Source organism: Thermobia domestica, chromosome 9 (genome assembly GCF_964235325.1).
Source record: "Thermobia domestica chromosome 9, izTheDome1.hap1.1, whole genome shotgun sequence".
NCBI lineage: Eukaryota > Metazoa > Arthropoda > Insecta > Zygentoma > Lepismatidae > Thermobia > Thermobia domestica.
The window spans coordinates 209,758,751-209,779,594 of record NC_137462.1 but is presented as its reverse complement, the minus strand read 5'-3'; the positions used below and the strand labels follow the sequence as shown (position 1 = coordinate 209,779,594).

Here is a 20,844-nt window from a genome sequence, read left to right as displayed (position 1 = left end):
TTCACGAATTTGTGATTGCACCAGAATACTAGGCCGATTTCACTGATTTTTGTTCTTTTCTTGTTTCTTATATTAAATCTTCGTTTAAATATACATTTTGGTATTAAAATGAAAAAGGAGTATTTCAATATATTGCTTCTCGAATTACAGAATAGATTCTAAACAATCTGTGAAATCTTGCATCTTGCAATGTAGGCGGGACAAAGATTATTAAAATAGGTATGATTACGAACCTGTGTACCAGGATTTAACTACTCCGTAAAACAGTTTAGCATAGAAATTAAATCTCCTATAGGAGGAAAATTATTGTAATAAAACAGAAAATATTATTATTATTATTATTATTATTATAAAATTGTTATATGAAGTTCGTATAATCCGAGGATTTTAAATGCTGTTTTCAACTTTACTGAATTTTTATTTTCATTTTTATTTTGATTAATAAGTAGCTTAATAGAGTGAGTATAAGGAAAAGTAAAGTATTTTCATGCACTGCCAAATACGGAACAACATTGCAAAGGGTATTACATGTATATACGCAATCTAGACAAAAGTATTGATATACAAACTTTGTGCCTCATAAGTAGTCAGATAGAAGCTGTCAAAAAGCGATTTTAGGTAGAGGTGGTGTAGAGTAGATAGTATGAGATCGCAATATTTTCACGGCCTGGATCCCTGCTTTTTCATCAGAATGACCGGGTGTGTGTATATATAAAATTGTCTGAGGAAGAAGCGCAGCATCCCGCCGATATTTTGGAGGACCCAAAGCGTGATAAGACGAATGGCCAGGTGGTAGCCCCGGGACCAACCTTTTGGTCTATGATTTGTGTTATACTATATTGGAGGTCAAGATTGCTTTAGGAAACATTCTGATGTTGCGATCGTGAAATGCACATATGATAGATGGCCTTGTGCGAACAGTTGCAGCGTTTCCTTTAGAAGTGGTGTACGCTGCCATTGACGACTATCAAACATGTTTATTGGCTTGTGTAACTGCTCGAAGCGGACATTTTGAATAACGTATACGTGTCCAGGATTCCCACATACCTGAAAGATCAGGAAATGTCAAGGAATTTGATTTTTGTCAGTTTTTTAAATGCCAGGGAAACCAGGTAGTCACTCTCGGTAAAGAACGCACGTCTAAAGTAATAAGGTTATTTGAGATTTGAGATCATGCAATATAACAATACAGAAATATACATTACAGATGCATTAAATTAGATGCAGAACATGATTTGAGGTTAGGTTCTTATCTCAGTTAAGCTACAGCATCTTGGTTCCCTTTATGTAGACAAAGTGTGATCTACTTGACCTTCTGAACTGAAATACATACTCTTTTTAGCCGAGGTAAGATAAGAAAAAAATAAGAGATTCTCAATTCGACCTGTTTTATATATATATATATATATATATATATATATATATATATATATATATATATATATTTGTGCGTATGTTAAAGCATAACTCTTCGATACAGATGCACCGATTTTTTAAAAGCATTTTTTTATGTTCCACGTAAATTTCATGAGGATGTAACCATAGTCCTCGGAGCTAGACCATGAAACTTTTCAATGGGTGACCAGTGTTCATACAATACTTGTGTGTATGATCACGCATACAGAGGTTGTTCAGTCTACATTTGGCCAATTTCGATTTACCTAAAAATTTAGAAGATTGAATCCATGGCGCCAGGTCCGTAAGTGCTCGATGTGTTTCCCTTGTTTCCTAACAATTGCCCGACAGCGTAATTTCCACTGTAATTGGCTTCTCTGAAGAACTGGGAGGGGAATCTTGTCCCATTCTCTTTGCACAGCTTTCCAAAGTCCTTCCACAGTTGTCACACGCCGTTTCCCCAAAGCCCGCTTCAGCAATCCAAATCCACAATGGTCCATAAGATTTCCATCTGGAGATTTAACAGGTACCTCATTGAAAGGTATCACCTGTATACCACTTGCCTCCTCCATCTTCCTGTAGAATGCGAGGGACGATCGTGAGATATGTGATAAGGCCTTGTCCATATGAATGCGCACCAGATTGGCGTCATCTTCGTACGTTGTTGGAATCTCATGCTCGTAGATCGGCAGCATGATCTGAAAATACTGCGAATTTATTTTGCAGTTCTTCGCCACCCTACGAATCTTCAGTTGACCTCAGTAACAGTAGCCAGTAACGACCATGAACCCTTTTGGGAAGGTGTCGCCTTTCTCTCGGTACATGAGGCTCTCAGTTTGCCGCAGTCGGAAAGGTAAATCCATGCTTCATCGAGCGTTATGACGTACATCCACCTTTGTTTTGCCAGATGCCGTTCGTACAGCTTCCGGGCGTTACATTTTCGTTCCTTTTGGTGGGCATCCGTGAGAAGATGGCCACGAGCTTTCATGACTTTATCCAGCTTGAGTTGATGGTGTAACGTCCGGCTCGCAGTCCCCAAAGACACGTCAAGACGATTAGCCATACACCTTTGTGTTGGCGGATTTTCTTGCATTGCCATTTTGCGAAGTTTCCTCTGCATGGTGGAGGTGGCCTTGGTGCATTCCCGCTTCCTAGGAACTCCGTTGGTGATCCAAATGGTGGAGTTTCGTTGCCCTTGTACTTTTTAATATTTTTTATTCCAATTAAACTGATGTTGCAACCATTCTTCTTGCACAGAAACACTAAAGTGGGCGTCATAAAGAGCCGCAACATAGCCTTCCCAAAATTGACTTAGTTTGGGCGGCATTTTGGTCACAGAGCGGAAACCCACACACTTGGAAACAAATTTAACACAACACTCACAAGAATGGTCCTGTTTTGTGTTATTGTCGTCCGCGCTGAAAAACAACTCCGTTGCCAGGAAGCCACTGCACAACACTGCAGGACGCCATGAGCCAAGTCGGGTGAGTCCATTCTCCCCGGGAGGGGGAAGGAACGAAATCGGCCAAACGTAGGCTGAACAACCTGTAATTTCGACAGAGGTGCGCCAGTTTTGTTGATTTACTTTTTGTTTGAAAACGTATGTTTTCACACTTGTTTCATATAAATTTCATTAGGATCTTATATAGTCAGTGGAGGTGGACCATAAAACTCCTCAACGGTTGATAGTGTTCATATCGCAATTAACCGACTTATTGTGGGTATGTTTACGCATAATTTCAACCCAAATGTACTGATTGTGATTTTTTTTTAAGTTTTAGTTTTTTTTTAGTTTCAGAGTATACTTTGTAATCTAAATACCTTGTGTATGGCCACGAGTCCGTATCCCGTAGACCGATTAACAATATATATTTGGTTACCATGTTTTCTAGGCCGACCCATTTTATAGAAAAGTGTCTTACCCTTAGTATAGGTTTCTAACTAAACTATGAGGTTATGAAAAAGTGGAAAAATAGAACATTTGCCAGGGAAAACAGTTCACAGAAATATGTGGGAATCCTGCTGTCGTTTGAGCACTGAAAATTTCTGTATAGAACATCCATGCTTATCAGTTGCTTGTGCGTAATACTCACCAACATGTGTAAAAAAACTTTGTCTAGATTAAGTATTCTGGTAGAAACCACTTAAGAATACACAATAGATATTTATGGACTGGATCCCGTTTCTACAGAAAAGATTATTAGTGTGTCGGTGATATGAACATGTCCAGGTACATCTCGATCATATTATACACAATATTCAAAAAATATACAGTGCTTGCCTTAATAGCACATATAGCCACCTCCAGCGATCACACAAGCGTCTGATTGGGCAGGTAGCTGGTAGTACAGTTGCCGCACGTCTGTCTGAGGTATGGTATCTCACGCTCACTACAGGACCTTGGCATAGGTAAAGGTTGCCAGAGGCCATTGATTTTAGACGCCGTCTCACTATCTTATCGCCACATACGAGGTGCGACACACACACATACAAAAGTAGCTGTATTACTAAAAATAATTAACATAGTGCATATTGTTTGCAAGGATAAACTACCATGTCTCCCCTATCTAGTACAATGAACTGGACTCACCCGGCCCAGCCATTCACGAGATAAGTGACAAAGAGTGAACACGTGTGTGAGTGAGTTGGCGGAAAATGAGCGTGAAAATAGAACAAAGGATAAACGTCAAGTTTCTCGTGAAACTTCGAAAATCTGCGACTGAAACATTTCAAATGTTGAAGGAAGTTTATGGTGAAGCTTACATTGTCAAGAACACAAGTGTTGGAGTGGAAGAAAAGGTTTTTGGAGGGTAGGGAGAGCTATGATGATGATGATGAACAGGCCGCCCGCGTTCTTCTGTGATCGAATATGTTCGTGGTGTTGTGAAAAATGATCACAGATTGAGTGGTAGAGCAATTGATGAGGCTGTAAAAACTTGGACTGAAAGTCAGTCAGACACATCTTAACGAAAGAATTGCGAATGCAAAAAAATCTGTGCAAAGATGGTTCCCAAAGTGTTGCCACATGAGCAGAAACAGTGCCGAAAGGAAGTGTGTATGGTCATCTTGAAAAGATTAACGACGAGCCAATTTGTTGGATTTGGTTGTAACTATCGACGAAACTTCGATATTTACCTACGACCCAGAAACAAAACGATAATCCATGCAGTGGGACAGTCTCGGCCCCCCTCGGCCCAAAAAAGGATCGAATGTCGAAGTCCAAATTTAAGGCAATGCTTCTAGTGTTCTTTGATAGCCATGGAATAGTAATGATTGATTGGTTTCTTAACGGACAAACAGTAAATCAACGTTACTACCTTCAAGTGTTGGGAAGGCTTCGTGAAAACGTTCGAAAAAAATGGCCTTAATTGTGGGAAAGCGGCTGGATTTTGCATCAGGATAATGCACCCGCTCACAAGGACCTATCTGTACAGCAATTTTTGTCTCGAAAAAAACATTGCAGTGTTAGAACACTCGCCTGATTTGGAACGTCGTGAGTTTTTTTCTTCGAAAATCAAATCTGAAATGAAAGGAACATATTATACCTTCGTTAATGAGCTTAGAGGTAAAAAAGGAAAACTTACTAAAGACCTTTACAAAACATGGCTTCCACGAATGTGGTAGCAGCGAAAGTGTGTTGATACAGAGGGGGATCACTTTGAAGGCGACACCCTGACAGGAACCAATAATGTAAGTACTCTGACTTACCACTTCAGTCTTTTTTTTTTTTTTTTTTTTCTCACTTTGTATGCTCGATAAGGTTTATGTCTGGGGATGTAGCAGATCTACACAGAGCACGCTGGGTTTCTCTAGCAATATGGAAATGAACAGTATTCTGCTAGAAGATGTGGGTCGTACAAAGTGTCCAGATAAGGTTGTAGGATAAGATTGAGATTGTCATGAATGTACAGCGCAATAGTCATTCTCTTTCGAGTGAAGAGGCGAGAGAGATGCAAAGTTTATGCCTCCCATTTATACCAGGGATTCTGTATACCGAGTGCGAACTCGCTGGATTTTTCCACTCACATGCACTCCTACGAACAGTTACTTGGCCGTCACAGTATCCGAGATTCTAATGAACCACAATGGCAAAGCTGCAGAACAATCACATATTTTGCACACCGGCACCACACGAAATTCTTAATTGGACAGGGAGGCATTCCTTGGGGTCAACCTGGCATTGCAGGAAATGTATGACAATTGCGATTATGTGATTTGTGAGACAATTGCGAGCACGTTGTTAATTATCTTATTAGTTTGTTTAAGATTTAGGATTAGTATTTTATGTTGAGGTTAGAAACTAACCGAAGACTGTTGAGTGAGAAACTTACTCAGATAAAGATATATGACCAATTGATACATAGCTAAGGCAGCACGAAAGCACAATGTTTTGTGTTTTTTGCGTACATTAATCTGATTGGTTAAGTCGTCAAATAGGTGGCCAACAAAATTACAGTATTTGTTAACCCTTCACTAGAAAACGCAGTGAACTCAGGTTCAATACATCGTTTCCATATATTTTTGCTTGTTAGTAGTTTCTGTAATGTTAGTAGATAATCCCGTCATAAACCTATTATTTTTAAACCTAAAACAATACATTAGAACCAACAATAATGCGATTGTTGTGTAATAATGTGTTATGTTGTAATCCGAACGGTCTATACAATAACCACATTCTTTTCGTAACTTTATTTTAATTAATTCATTTATTATATATATAGGTAGTGTATGGGTCACTGTTAGCAGAAATTAAACTTTAAGAGATACACTCTTCTACTTAACATTGCATATTTCTGATATACAGTACATAAATAAATAAATCTATTCGAGCAGTAAAAAGAGAATTGTCAATTCCGCACAGTATCAACAAATGGATTTTAACACAGTAAAAATTAGTTTTTCTCAAAAACTACACAAGAATTTTACCCTCTGGGATGTCACTTCGTTCATTACGATGTGATCTGTTGGTTGGTATGTCTTGTTTTTTGAACAGTATTAAAAGTGAAGAGTTAATCATAATTTTGCGCTATATTGCATTAACCATACTGTGTACTGTAGTCTTGCTAGTGTCATAATGAAAAGTTTAATGACAGTATTCTAAAGTATTAGTTTCATCTTAATAGATTTCTTGTCTGTTGTACAGCAACAAGTTTTAGATTTACAAAGACTTCGATTTTTTTTTTTTTTTTTTTCGAAACTTCAATGAGGATTTAAGTTCACCTACGTTATTTTGTTGAGCTTAATTAGATGTATCGATTTGTGTAGTCAAGGCTTCCAGACGTCCTGGGTCTACATCTTTCCCTCCGTATCCTGTGGTTATATAACGGAAATATCTTTCATAAATTATGGAATCTTAGTATAGCTAATATTTTGACACTTCAAGTTTATCACAATTGTCGCTACACCGTTGCAGGCACAGACTGTGCAACATAAGAATTATACGTATACACAACTGCTTTCATGTTGCATGACGACCTTCAAAATACTGGCTGCATGGTCCTCTACAGACAGTAGGATTAACATACCTTACATTCTGTGGCAGAAATTCTGCATTTGATCGGACTGTTTATACGGACCATATACAGACTGTCCCATAATTCGTGTGTAAACTTTAATTTCATAAGCGTTCGGTGCGAGCATCCCGGGTTAGATTCCCTGTGGGGGCACTCGGTCGAAAAAATGTAAAACTCATTTTCAGGCCAGCCCCCCGAATGAGGTTTTCTTAGGTTTTCCTCATTCACACCAGGCAAATGCCAGGGTGGTACCTAACTTATAGGTCCCAAGCCGCTTCCTTCCTTCCCTTTCCACGGATTGTGTGCTGGCCGAGGGACGTCATCCCTCAAAACGTGAAGAGCTAACTGGCCTTAGATGCCGAAAGCCCAGAAATCTAACACCTAAATCCTTTAATTTTATAATACTCAGCACTTGTAAAAGCTAGAACTGTGAAATTTTCAGGTAATTTAGAGGAAGGTCATAAGATTTGTCTGATAGCAAAACGAGATCACGGGTGTTATAGTCTGAGGAGTTACAGGGTCAAAGGTCAAAATGCGATTTTTCCCTTACGGAATTTCAATGTTAATAGTAGTTTCACATGGCATTTTCTTGAATATCTATCTCCGGTAGCAAAAATTGGTATAGCGATATAAAATACGATCCGAAATAATTGATAACGAGAAATGAGAGCAATCGTGACCCGGTAACCTCAAGCAGGTCAAGTGTGACGTTTGCGGAAAAAGCTCACTTTTCAACAGCTTATTGTACGCAATTTATTCAGTTGAAGATAATTTAAAAAAGCATATCCATAAAGAATCTACCGAACATCCTTTTTAGCAAAGCGAAGAGGTCAGCAATATCATCAGAGGTTAAAGGTCACGTAGTTAAAATGTCATATTTGATGTGTTAACAAGAAAGAAAGTGTGAGGTTGAAAAAGGTCCTACCAGTTGGTGTGTATGGGCTAGAGCCGTAGCTAGATTCCGACGCCCGCTACACTCAGCACCAAGCTTTTTTCTTCTTTTTTTTTTCCATATATAAGAAGCAGCTTTTGTTGTTATGCTATGTTGATTCCTTTTATCAAGCTGTTCATTTGCAACAGCCAAAAGCGATCATTATGTATTCTTTTACAAATAAGAGCTGTTTACAACGGGCGTATTTTGGGCTTTTTGTTCAGCTTGACAAAACTACCTTTGATTAAGATACAGATCAGTTATGAAAATTTACAGTACAACTATTTGTTACGTTTCATGCTATCAATAAGAAATGAAATTTCAATACATTAGACAGTATGTGCTTTTAAAATGTTCGAAATGGACAACAACATTAATATCCAGTAATAACTGCAAACTTTTGTAATTTTATTCTGTGTAACCACACAAATAGCATTTTAATTTTCATTATTTTAATATCGGCAATTAAATGGGTTGAATTTGTTAACGATAGACTTTCTTTTATTACTTTTAAGGGTCGGTGGTGTGATTTTATTGTTTTAAATGTGCATGCCCCAACAGAAGATACGGATGGCCGATATAAAAGACCTCTGACCTTTTATAATATTGTTGATCTTTTTCTTATGCATACACACACCCCTTGAAGAGACCTTACTGCATGTGTTCTACGACAGCTCAAATCATTATTTCCAACATCCGTTTCACACTTTGTTAACACATCAAACATGAAATTTTATTTGCGTGACCTTTGACCTTTTACGGCATTGTTGACTTTTTTCTTATGCCCATATACACTCCTTGGAAGGATCTTTCTGCATGTGTTCTATGGTAGCTCAATTTTTTTTAAACGTCGCAGTGTCACTTACTAGCACATCAAACATGAAATTTTAACTACGTGACCTTTGACCTCTTACGACATTGTTGACCTTTTTGCTATGCCCATACACACTCCTTGGAAGGACATTTCTGCATGTGTTCTATGGCAGCTCAAATCATTATTTCCAACGTCGCAGTTTCATACTTCTTAACACATCCTACATGATATTTTTAACTGTGTGACCTTTGACATTTTATGACATTGTTGGCCTTTTTCCTATGCCCGTACAGACCAATTGGAAGGACCTTTATGCATTTGTTCTACGGCAACTCATATCTCTACTTCCAACATCGCAGTTTCATACTTGCTCATACATCAAATATGAAATTTTAACTGTGTGGCCTTTGACCTTTTATGACATTGTTGACTTTTTTCCTATCTCCATACACACACGTTGGAAGGACCTTTCTGCATATTTTCTATGGCAGCTCAAATCATTTTCGAAACGTCGCAGTTCCATACTTACTAACATATTAAACATGATATTTTAAATGACCGTTGACCTTTTACGATTTTGTTGACCTTTAACCTATGCCCATACACAGCAATTGGAAGGACCTTTATGCATGTGTTCTATGGCAGCTCAAATCATTATTTCCAACCTCACACTTTCTTACTTGTTAACACATCAAATATGACATTTTAACTACGTGACCTGTGACCTCTGATGATATTGCTGACTCTTCGCTTTGCTAAAAAGGATGTTCGGTAGATCCTTTATGCATATGCTTTTTTTTTTTTTTTTTTTTTACATTATTTTCAACTGAGTTAATTGTGTACAATAAGCTGTTGAAAAGTGAGCTTTTTCCGCAAAGGTCACACATGACCTGCTTGAGGTTACCGGGTCACGATTGCTCTCATTTCTCGTTATCACATTGTTTCGGATCGTATTCTATATCGCTATACCAATTTTTGCTACCGGAGATAGATATTCAAAAAATGCTATGTAAAAACTACTATTTAACATTGAAATCCCATTAGGAAAAAATCGCATTTTGACCTTTGACCCTGTAACTTCCCAAACTATAACACCCGTGATCTCATTTTGCTATATGTTACTAGAAACTGTATTTACACGTACAGTAGTTATTCATTCAACACCTATCGGCAAGAAATCGTATTTGTATCCATGTAATTGGATAATATCGGTTAACATAGCGTTTCAGAGATATCTTGTCATTTCAGAGATATCTTGTCATTTAGCAGAATGAATAGGTGCTTAGTACTTTCATCATTATCGTATTTATACATATTATGACAAGGTTAAAACTTCATTTTATAAAAATTATTCGCTCATTTAATATAACAATTACCATTCATATTTATTCAACATATATATATATATATATATTCCATATTAATAATTTTTTAAAGTAATATAACCTTGCCCAAACTTCACACGTTAATTCGAATAAAACAAAATGTTTAGCACCAGTAAATAAAAGAATCTGCTGATAGTAAAGCAGATAAGATGTTTCATGATGAAGGCAGCTATTTTAACATATTCAATATTTATTATATATACCAGGTCGACATGTACATATTTTAGAATCAACCATTACATGGAGAAAATATACAGATTCTCTATTCATTGTAAAAGGTGGTATTCGTACATAAACAGAAGCCGAAGAACACTAAAATTTTGAATTGGAGTTTTACATGTATATATTGATTACTATTTCCACATTTTAAATTTTGGGTGGCCTACGGTAAAGACAAGGGCCTAAGCCCCTAGAACTAACTTTCTAATACAGCATTTTGATTTCAGTCAGGCCTATCATCACAATTAATAATCAATTTATAACCATAAATATGATATACAGACTATCTATAGATTACGATCTTTAAACTAACTTTTGGATGGTCTTTTATATCAAATTAATTTATTCTATTTATCACTTTTATAAATAATTCACATTGGTTCAGTTCGATATTCAAAACATTTAGAAATCTTTCTTTTTTTATATCCATTTAAATCTTTCTTCTTTTTTGGACAATTAAATCTTTTATTTGGTCTAGGAATTAATTCGTGCGGTTGGTACGCACACATTGAAGCTGTAGTACAAACACAAAATACATAAATACCTTAAGAAAAATATTGTCCATCGCTATCCACCACTTTCGCCCATCTGTCAGGCAATGTACGGATTCCGTGGCGAAAGAAGTCCTCATCCTTGGAAGCGATCCAGTCAGAGACCCATGTTTCGATATCTTCTGAAGAAGTAAACCGCTGTCCAATCAAATCGTTGTTCATGCAATCGAACAAGTAGTAGTCCGAAGGAGCAACGTCTGGTGAATACGGCGGGTGGGGTAAAACTTCCCATCCGACATTTTCTAAATAGGTTTTGACCGGTTTTGCGACATGTGGGCGAGCGTTATCATGTTGAACAATAAGTTTATCATGTCTGTTCTCCCATTCTGGTCGTGTTCTGGCCAGAGCTTGCTTCAAACGCATTAATTGTCGTCGATAACGTTCTCCATTCATAGTTTCACCCGGTTGCAGCAGCTCATAGTACACCACACCTTTCATATCCCACCATATGCACAGCATAACCTTTGCACAGTGAATATCTCGTTTTGGTTGTGATGGACCTGGTTCACCTGGTTTCACCCAGGCCTTTTTTCGTTTAGGGTTCTCGTAATGGATCCACTTCTCATCACCCGTAATAATTCGATGCAGAAACCCCTTTCTGCTCTGTCGTTGAAGCAGCAATTCGCAAATGGTTTTTCGTCTTTCAACGTCTCTGTCTTTCAATTCATGTGGAACCCAATGTGACATCTTTTGAATCATTCCCATGGCTTTCAAGCGTTTGGAGACTGTTGTTTGATCAACGCCTAATGCTGCTGCAAGTTGTTCCTGCGTTTGACACGAATCCTGCTCGAGCAATGCTGTCAATTCTTCGTCTTGAAATTTTTTTGGCTGTCCAGCTCGCTCTTGGTCTGCCAAGCCGAAATCACCACTTCTAAACTGTGCAAACCACTTCTGACACGTTCGCTCAGCTAGAGCATGGTCACCATACACTTCCACCAAAATACGATGACTTTCAGTCGCACTTTTCTGCATGTTAAAGTAATGCAGCAGGACACCCCGCAAAAACACTTTATCAGGCACAAATTGCGCCATGTTCACTTAACTACAAACTGGTGTTGTTGACGCTTTAATCCACTGCCCTATACTACGAACGATACGCGATGACAGGGGTTTGCAACACATGTGTGGATACACGGAACTGTGGGACGCTCCGTTCGTTGCGCCATCCCTTGTCCACCCGCACGAATTAATTCCTAGACCAAATATTAATTAATATTCTAAACAAGGTGTAATTTTGGTGAAGATAAAGAATAACATAACAAATTAAATAACTTAGGAAATTCTAAGAAATTCTAACTTTGGTAAATTAAACAAATTATTATGAAATGCATTACATAAACACAATAACTTATAAAGTAATTCTGTGATTAAATAAACTGTCACTAGTAACAAAAAAGGACTGTTGATGCCAGTAGTGGGGCACAATAACGTAAACCACAGCTTACAGTGAAGATCCACTAACCTTAGATGTCTATCGCATTTCTGTAAGCACTACTGTAATTTTCAGGTACATCATAACACTGTATCAGTTACCATTGAATATTGAAGTTACCGTGATAGTGTTGGTTTTTAGTTTAATGTCTCTTTACCGAGGCTACCGGAGACGTTCATGGTAAAATGGACGATGAAGGAATGAAGAGAGTGGGAGGAAACGGAAGAACATCCAAAATACTAAAAATAAAGGACACGGTATTTGTCCTCCACAAAGCCCACTTGATAGGAGCAATAATCGAACCAGAGACCCCACACGTCAGAGGGGAGCGCTCTACTACTGAATCACCGTGACCCCTTGCGTATTTTGTAATCGAAGATGTGTGTATATATAATATCAGGTGTTCCAAAAGTGGCGCCCATGGACAACATAGCGCTATTCTGCTGGTCAAAATAAAGCAAAAATGCTATATAATGGTATACCCTCTGGAGCCTCCTTCAGCCGCTAGTGGAAATCAAGAATTTCACTATGTGGTAACGTTGTAGATTAACTTGGAACCATTAGCGTTGCTCTACGAATTCATCAAACAGCTACACACATCAGTTGTTACGTTAATATGTGGTGCTAGTGTCAACCCTATCGACTTTAAACTGCCATCTGGAAAGAATCGATGTAGCTATTTAATACATAGGTTCTCAAATTTGTTGTTACTGCAACTCACATTAAATAGTAAAAGGTATTTTGTGGCCCACCTACTTTATTCAAATACATACTGACATTCTACGTAATGGTGGTGGTGTATGTCAGAACAATTAAATTTTGTAAATCATATCTAATTCCAGTTCAATCAATAACAGACAGTACGACTGATTAACATGAAATTTATTTGGGGATGATGTGAATACCCCGAGCGACCACGATTGTGACAAAGTAGAGTTCGATGATTAAATATTAATAAATAAAAATTTAATTGGTTTCTTTTATGTCTATCGCAAATATCTCACTTGCAAATTAAATTGCAATGTAAAGTTATGAGTATAGTGGCCCTGTCGGTACAAGAATATCACTCGGTGACGATCGAGGAAGTGTAATGTAAATTCTTTCTTAGTAATTGTATCATATGAAATTGTACACAGGCGGAAAAGGTTAAAGTGTGGCCATAGAAAGGAACACAGATCTAACACTACTCCCGACCAATACCCTACTCAGCTCACCCACTATCTTTTCATTCTAACCCAGCATCTCTACTGACTGTATAGTAGGACAGGGCTCTGAACTCCGAATAACCAGTTGGTTTTCATCTCATTAACAAACGTTTCCAATTTTCGTTTACTGAATAATACTTCACAACATATGATTCTGCATCAAAATAAAATTTTCACGATTAAAAGGAAAAATTTCTCGCAACCCACTAAGAAACAGTCCGCTACCCACACTTTGAGAAACACTGATTTAATAGATTGGTAATTATTCTTATGTTTCATTTGTGATGTTGCCACATAGTGCAATTCGCGTCTCCAGGCGATCTCCAGAAAGGATTACAATTTATATATATATATATAAACTTGCAGAATAGTGTTCTGTAGTCCATGGGCGCCATGCGGCATTTTAAAATTTCCTGAAGGCTGGGTTTTAAGAAACACTACTTAGGTCTTCCTTTACTGAAATATTTATCTATAAATTATATGTGCATTATATTTCTATTGTCCATCACTGTTAGTAGCTTAATATTATTCACTATTGAAAATCAAAAATCGATTTGCTGCTCTCCATTTTCTTCGGTAGTTAGCATAATTTAATATCACACTGCGACTTAGTACTACTTTGGCCTAAAGGACATAATTGTGAGACGCTAACTAAAGGTTTTCTTTCATTTCAGTCGATAGATACCACTTTCATTGTGGTGATTACATTATGAATCTTCTCTTGATCTCATTTCTTTTTTCTCCTTGCTTTCAGACACTGAACCTACCAGTGGAACGTGGTGATTCTCGGTCGTCCTCAGGATCATCGGCGACTGGTGGAAGTAATCGTCATCCAACACCCCCCACGGAAGCAGCACAATCTCCTTACACACACCCTCATACCCAGTACCATCACCTGCATCGAATGCATTATATTTCCTCCAAACGGCCATATAGTCCTGCTGCGAATGTGAATAACAATGGTTCATCTGGTAACAATAGTCATAATGGTGAAGGAAGAACTGCTCCAGAGAACATTATGTCACCAGTTTCAGATAGGATAGAAATCTTAGGAGAGAACTTAGAAAGTTATCCGTACGTGCAGTTTGAACGTGATAGACCGTCAGTGCATGATTACAGTTACCCTGATGTGGATGCACTGAAAAGTACAAAACGAGACTCTATAGGTAGCTTAAAGAAACGTAATGTTGAAATTCAACCACCACTTCCAACCAAAATTGACAAAAAGAAAAAGGATAAGAAAAAGGTGCGTCATAAATTACAGCCTGCACAGTGCCGCCACTGCCAGGAAATATTTACAGAAGACACTAACGTGCGAGGCGACTGTGAATATGCTCCGGATTGTGTTCTCACAGGTATCAATGCAGTGTCATGCATTCATTGCGCACGTTGTATGTTGTATCATTGTATGGCAGACGAAGAAGGGGACTTTGCCCAACATCCGTGTGAGTGTAGTCCAGTCGATGAAAACTGCGGACGAAGGTGGCTAGGCTTGGCATTACTTTCCCTCTTGGTGCCGTGCCTATGGTGCTACCCACCACTTCGTGCCTGTCATCGGTGCTGTATAGCTTGCGGTGTGTGTGGCGGTCGTCATGAAGCTGCATCCTAGGACAATGGTGGTTTAAATTCCCTTTTTTTTATGGTGCTGAGCCTGATGTGTTTTAAAAATACTTGCCAACACCATAATAAATGAATGGTGCAGATCCAGTGATTTCGTGTGTTATCCGGAGTGCTTGAGTGACTGTTTGCGAATGCGTGTATGTATGTATGTATGTTAATAGTTCGATTTTTTAAAGAAAACAAAAATTCTGCTACAGTATTTTTTTCCTACTTGATAACAAGAGGAAACGATATGAAATGCCTAAAAGGGCGTGATATTTTTGTCTCTTTCAATACTTGCTAATAGACTGTTGTATGATAAGAACCGTTTGCTGTTGCCTTACACATGTTGGTTATGGTTTGATGGCTTAATGAAAGCCAAGAATGCAATATTTTCTCCAAACTCCTTTCATCATGGTCATCATCATTTGGTACGAAGTCTTGTAAAAGTATATGAATATTAAGGTATTGTTGATTGTTGCATTTTAGGACATATGAACCTGTTTTAGAAAATACTATCAGTAATCCCTGTATAAAACATTGTGATATTCATGAGGCCAGTATAATTTCAGGAAAATAATGATATACCTTGAAGGCATTAATAATAAAGTTTTTTTTATTTATAAAAATCAGGTGTATTTAATTTTCATCTGCTGCGAGATTTTATTTATATCATAGTAAGCATCATTGCACTTTATTGAGCGCGAAAGGAAGTTTCTTTTTTTCCCCACTGGTTCAGGCATGTGTAAAATTCTAACAATGTATTGTATGGCACAGCATCTTATCGTGAGGAAAGAACTGTAAAGAATAATTGGAAGGCATTTTGAATTTACACGTAACACACACATACCCTATATATTATGTTCAATCATCATTCAAATACAGTGCAAAATTTCATGGAAATTGACACAAGATTATAAATGTTTTTGCATGAAGTATGTGTTCAGAAGGTTCCAAATCTATTTCCCAAGTGCTATTTTTCTCCACATTTTAAAAGTGAACGATTATTTGTATGTGTTTACTTTCATCTTCCATTATTTTAACATCGTATGTTTTTGAATACCTCAAATGTACTTTGTAATTATATAGAGAACATCAGTTTATGTGCAACTGATAATGAACATAACGTGGAATAATTATTCATTGCTTACAGTGATTATGTACAAGAAATGGAAAAGAACATATTTTTATGACATTGAGAATCGTTTCTTGTTTCTATATTGTGAGCTAGTTGTTTTGTGCATATGTGAATAGGTAGTCTTGGAATGAATCTTCTGTAATCAGAGTGTTGATATATTTTTTCTTGTACTTTGTATAAGTTAAATTTCCAGCCATATTGTTTTCAAAACCTATGTAATATAAGATAAATACTTACTCCAAATTCGAAGTTCTGTTCTTTCGAACTGTTACATTCTTTTTAATATATTTGTAATGTAATCATTTCGTTCATTCCTATATATGTTTTATCTCTGTCATAAATTATTTTATTAAAAAACAAAGTTGAGACTTCGTAATTTTCAATACTAACAAGAAAAAGAGAAACCAAAAAATTTTAAAGCAGCTATATAATTCCTTGTTGGTTTTGTAATTAGAACGCTTATAATTAAGAGTTAAATGGGATGACATTAAAAAGAAAATAGCTGGTATTTGATTTTTGCTGCCTACACTCAGGGAAGCGCTAACACTGAGACGTTTGAAAATGACTTCTCAGTGATAATTGTGTTAATATTTACAAATATATATACATACATAGGTAGTATGTTCTTTTTGTAACTCTTCTTTAGTAGCTGCTGCTTCGTATTGGTTTTTAAGTTCGTTGTAGGCATCTACATTGTAAAAATCTTTTGTTTATTTTTTAAAAAAAAGTATTATATATTTCTTCATATCCAGGAAAATAAAATCTGATTATTTTTATGTGTGCATTAGTAAGAATGCGTGTGTCTTGATTTTATGAAGAAACAAAAAATTATTTTAAGAAAGAGATGGTGAGGAAGAAAGAATATGTTTGTTACAGAAGTGATGCTGTGGCCAAGGAAAACTTGAAGTGGTAAATTAAATTTAAAACATGGTTTTAGTGTACAAAAGCATAGATAAACTTTTTTACTATGTAAATTCTCAGATATGTGTGCAAAAGAAGTTCACTGTAGTTGATTTGTTATTCATTACATTAAAAAAGGGACTTGTTTTTTTGGTCCATATTTAGTGTTCTATATTGTTGCCTCTCTCCCTCCATTTTCAGTTCGATTTACTTGCGTGTGCAGAGTATTTCCAATGAAAGTGGTTCTTTTTTTTTTTTTTTTTTTTTTTTATGTCAATTGCATTTACTAACTGAAATCTTAGCCTTGAAAAAAGCTACATTAAGAATGCAAAATAGTGCTCTACGAAACAAATATTATAGTAAATGGTAAAAGCTACTGGATTTAATAGAACGTATATTCATATCCCAAAAGCAACTAAAGTTATCTAATTGTGAACATTTCGGCAAAATGTTATTGCCTTCCTCAGCACATAACTTTACAGAAAACTAATGTTGTCTGTGAAATACATCCCGTTATCTTCCGAATAGTTTTACTTTTCTTCACAATTAAGTAATTTGAGTGCTTTAAGGATATATAATTCTAACGAATATTATCGAGACTGGCATAGTCCAGATCAATTCATGCAGGCAATTAAGAAAATCGTACCTTGATCGTCTCAGATGTTAAAATGTAGGATAAAGTAAGAAAACTCTTTTTTGTTTGTTTGCTTTGTTTTGTCCAAAAAAAAAAAAAAAAAACTGACCTAATGTACAAAACATTAAAAATAATACTTCGAGTGTCATTTCTTACGTGCGAATTTCAACAATATGTTAAAATTCTTTATATCTAGAACAGTTCAAGATGATGATGTTTTTTGTTTTATTTGAAAGATTGAAATTATATCCTCTGTTTCGAAATATGTGTTCAAGCTCTCGTTTGTTCTGAATTTATTTTTTTAATCAAAAATATTTAAGAAAAATGTCAATTCCAAAAAATATTATTTTGTGTCTGTGGATCAGTGACGTACAGTGCTACATTCCCTAATTAAAAAAAAGAGAGAGAGAGATATTTATAAACAATTGAAAATTTTGCTATACATTAAACCAGTTTCATTACCACATTCTCACATATTAGTTTCATGAAATCATTATTTGACATGACATTTTGATTCTACTTAAAGATAAGTAACACAAATAGCTTCAGGCATATTAAAGCTTCCAATATATATATATATATATATATATATAGATGCAAGTTCCAAAGCATAGCACTTCTGTTCACTCTGCTTACAGCTGAAATTAGCAATTGAATGAACTAAAAGTGTTCAACTATTTTAATATCTTTCGTATTGAGTGGTGCCTTCCTGTTGATCTAATATTAACTGGGGCACCCACAATCTCGAAAAGATCGGAAGTGAGCACTGACAGGTGGAAATCTATATCCAGCAGCCGGTTCATGTGGTGGCATAAAATTCACAACGGTTTAATTGAACTCTCAACTGATACGTATAGCCTCTGCAAGTCACATTCATATACACCAGTGATAAGTATCCCTCGTTGTAGGTTGTAAATCTAAATATTCTGCCGTTTTTGAGATCTTGGTTGGATAAATTAAATTTCTTGTTGTTTTCAAGTTTGTGTAATATAAGTTTACTCATCACTTGTAAGCCCAGACATGTGACTTCTGAATTTCTTTCACAGGAATAGTTTGGTTGGACCATTTTTCTATTTTCTGCTGGCGGAATTCTTTTATCTTTCTGCTTGGACAACAGGATGACTGCTGTTGACCTGGATGACTTCAAAACTTATAAAATCCTCGTTATCATGAATTGTAACTGTACTTGGGCTGGAAAGATTATATTTTGTAGTGTAGTGTTTCATCAGACCCCTTATCATTGCAAAGCCTCTTTTCATGACCAGCAGCACTGTATACGAACTGCATTGACACAAACGACTTGGCCAAATTGAAATATTTGGTAGCGATTTGTGTGTGTGTGTGTGAGAGAGAGAGAGAGAGAATGGAACTGTTGAAGAATCTTGTGTATCGCCAACAATGCACATGCTGAGTCTTGTCCTCTGTTATCACTTAGAAATGCAGCTCTTGTGGTCTTGATTTGAAGCTATGTGACTTCTGTAAAAATTGAAACTTTGTTTTATTCCAGTGATAACTGTAATTCTTGTGGCAGTTTCACAGACGAGACCATGGCAAAATCTCAGTAAAGCACTAAACATACGTGAATCGCTCAATATGTAAGTTTTCCTAAGCTGTAAAAAAATATACATTTGTAGACTATACATACATGTGTAGTTGGGTCCTACTTCACCTCAATACATAATCCCTATTGAGATTCAGGCATTGGCTCACTGTTGCACCAGTTTGTCCTAATCCTTTGCAAAAGATCAGGGCTCTCCTATTTGGTACTCTCCTCACATTCTGCTTCACTTCATCACCAGTTGACAGGAGACCAGGTCGCTTATGTCGAACTTGAATTTTTCACGCGACCTGACCTCTTGACGAAACACTCACCCCCACTCAGCACGCAAACAAGTCACAAAATTGAAGAATTAGAGTAAGAACAGTGGCCCCACTCTATACAGCCTCAATTTAGTGCCGAGTAACTTCCAACGTTTTCCGATGTTAAAGTCTGCATTGCAAGGTGATGCAGAACAGATGAAGAAGTGAAGCGGAATGTGAAGAGTGTTTTTTAAATTAATTATGTGTGAACAAATTGATGCAGCGGTGAGACAGATGCCTGAAACATACATAATGAACGACCTACTTAGTTGTTCAGCCTCTGCACGTCCCTTCAGTTTTGCAATTGTTGTGGGAATAGTTTATTTCCTTCCTATATTGCATACGTAACCTCAGAAGAGCATCTGCTATTTTTGCCAGACCAAGTGTCTGTAAGGCAAGTTCTTTTCCAGAGCAGTCACCACATTTCTGAAACAAAAAAAAAAAAAAAAAAAAAAAAAAAAAAAAAAAAAAAAACCTCGTTGTACATTATAAACTACTAACAACTTCATAGGTCCAAGCAAAGTATCATATATCGCTCCAAGTAAATTCTTCAGTTACCACGCAAAGTTCAAAATTTACACTATACACATACACGGACAGACAGCTCTTCGTGGGTGTGGAGCCACCGACTCAGATGATAGTGCATACAGTTTTGATCTTTCAGTGTGGTGTACGGAATGTTCTTTTTTGTATCACAGGCTGACGTTTTTAAATTTTGGAAAGTTACAGAAACAAAACTCACTGATTGTGACTAATTTTAGGTCCCTGAATATGAATATGATATCCATTTTACTACATTAGCTCGCATTTTTGTGTAACGCATAGCTGCCAGATTTACCATAATAGGGAAAATGAGCTATCATGAAGTGTACCGGCCAATGAGCTGTTTGCGTGCCGAAAGGGAATCAACTTCATTTCGACAGTTGGTCAAGAACGACATTCAGTTTTAAAAGTTCTTAAAATTAATTATTGAATCAAACCAGTTAAAAAACTATATATTCTGTTAGTGTATTAGCACTAAAAAACTATATATATGTTGTTAGTGTAGGCCTATTAGCATTTACATACACAGAGTAATTTATCAAGTCTAATGTTTAGAGCTGCAAATAACACCATCTGCTTTACTTTTTTTCTTTTATAAAATGTTGGATCCTCTCTGTTCACCGACCAGCAATAGTCCCCCATCATTGTAGGGTCCCAACGTCCTTGATATCGAGTTTCCATCGTTCTTATATCCTAGTGAAACCGTTCTCTTATTTCGTCACTTA

General features: G+C 36.6%; 1 protein-coding gene across 7 annotated transcripts in view; it reads left to right on the top strand.

Annotated features, from left to right (window-relative positions):
* Positions 1-17,242, top strand: part of Spred (Sprouty-related protein with EVH-1 domain) — a 300,286-nt gene extending 283,044 nt beyond the window's left edge. For all 7 annotated transcript variants that reach the window (XM_081725821.1, XM_081725819.1, XM_081725825.1 and 4 more), the window contains one exon: positions 14,200-17,242. In XM_081725821.1, coding sequence (XP_081581947.1) covers positions 14,200-15,054 — 855 coding nt within the window. In that variant the 3' untranslated portion in view covers positions 15,055-17,242. The remainder of the gene's footprint in view (positions 1-14,199) is intronic.
* Positions 17,243-20,844: the final 3,602 nt, after the last annotated feature.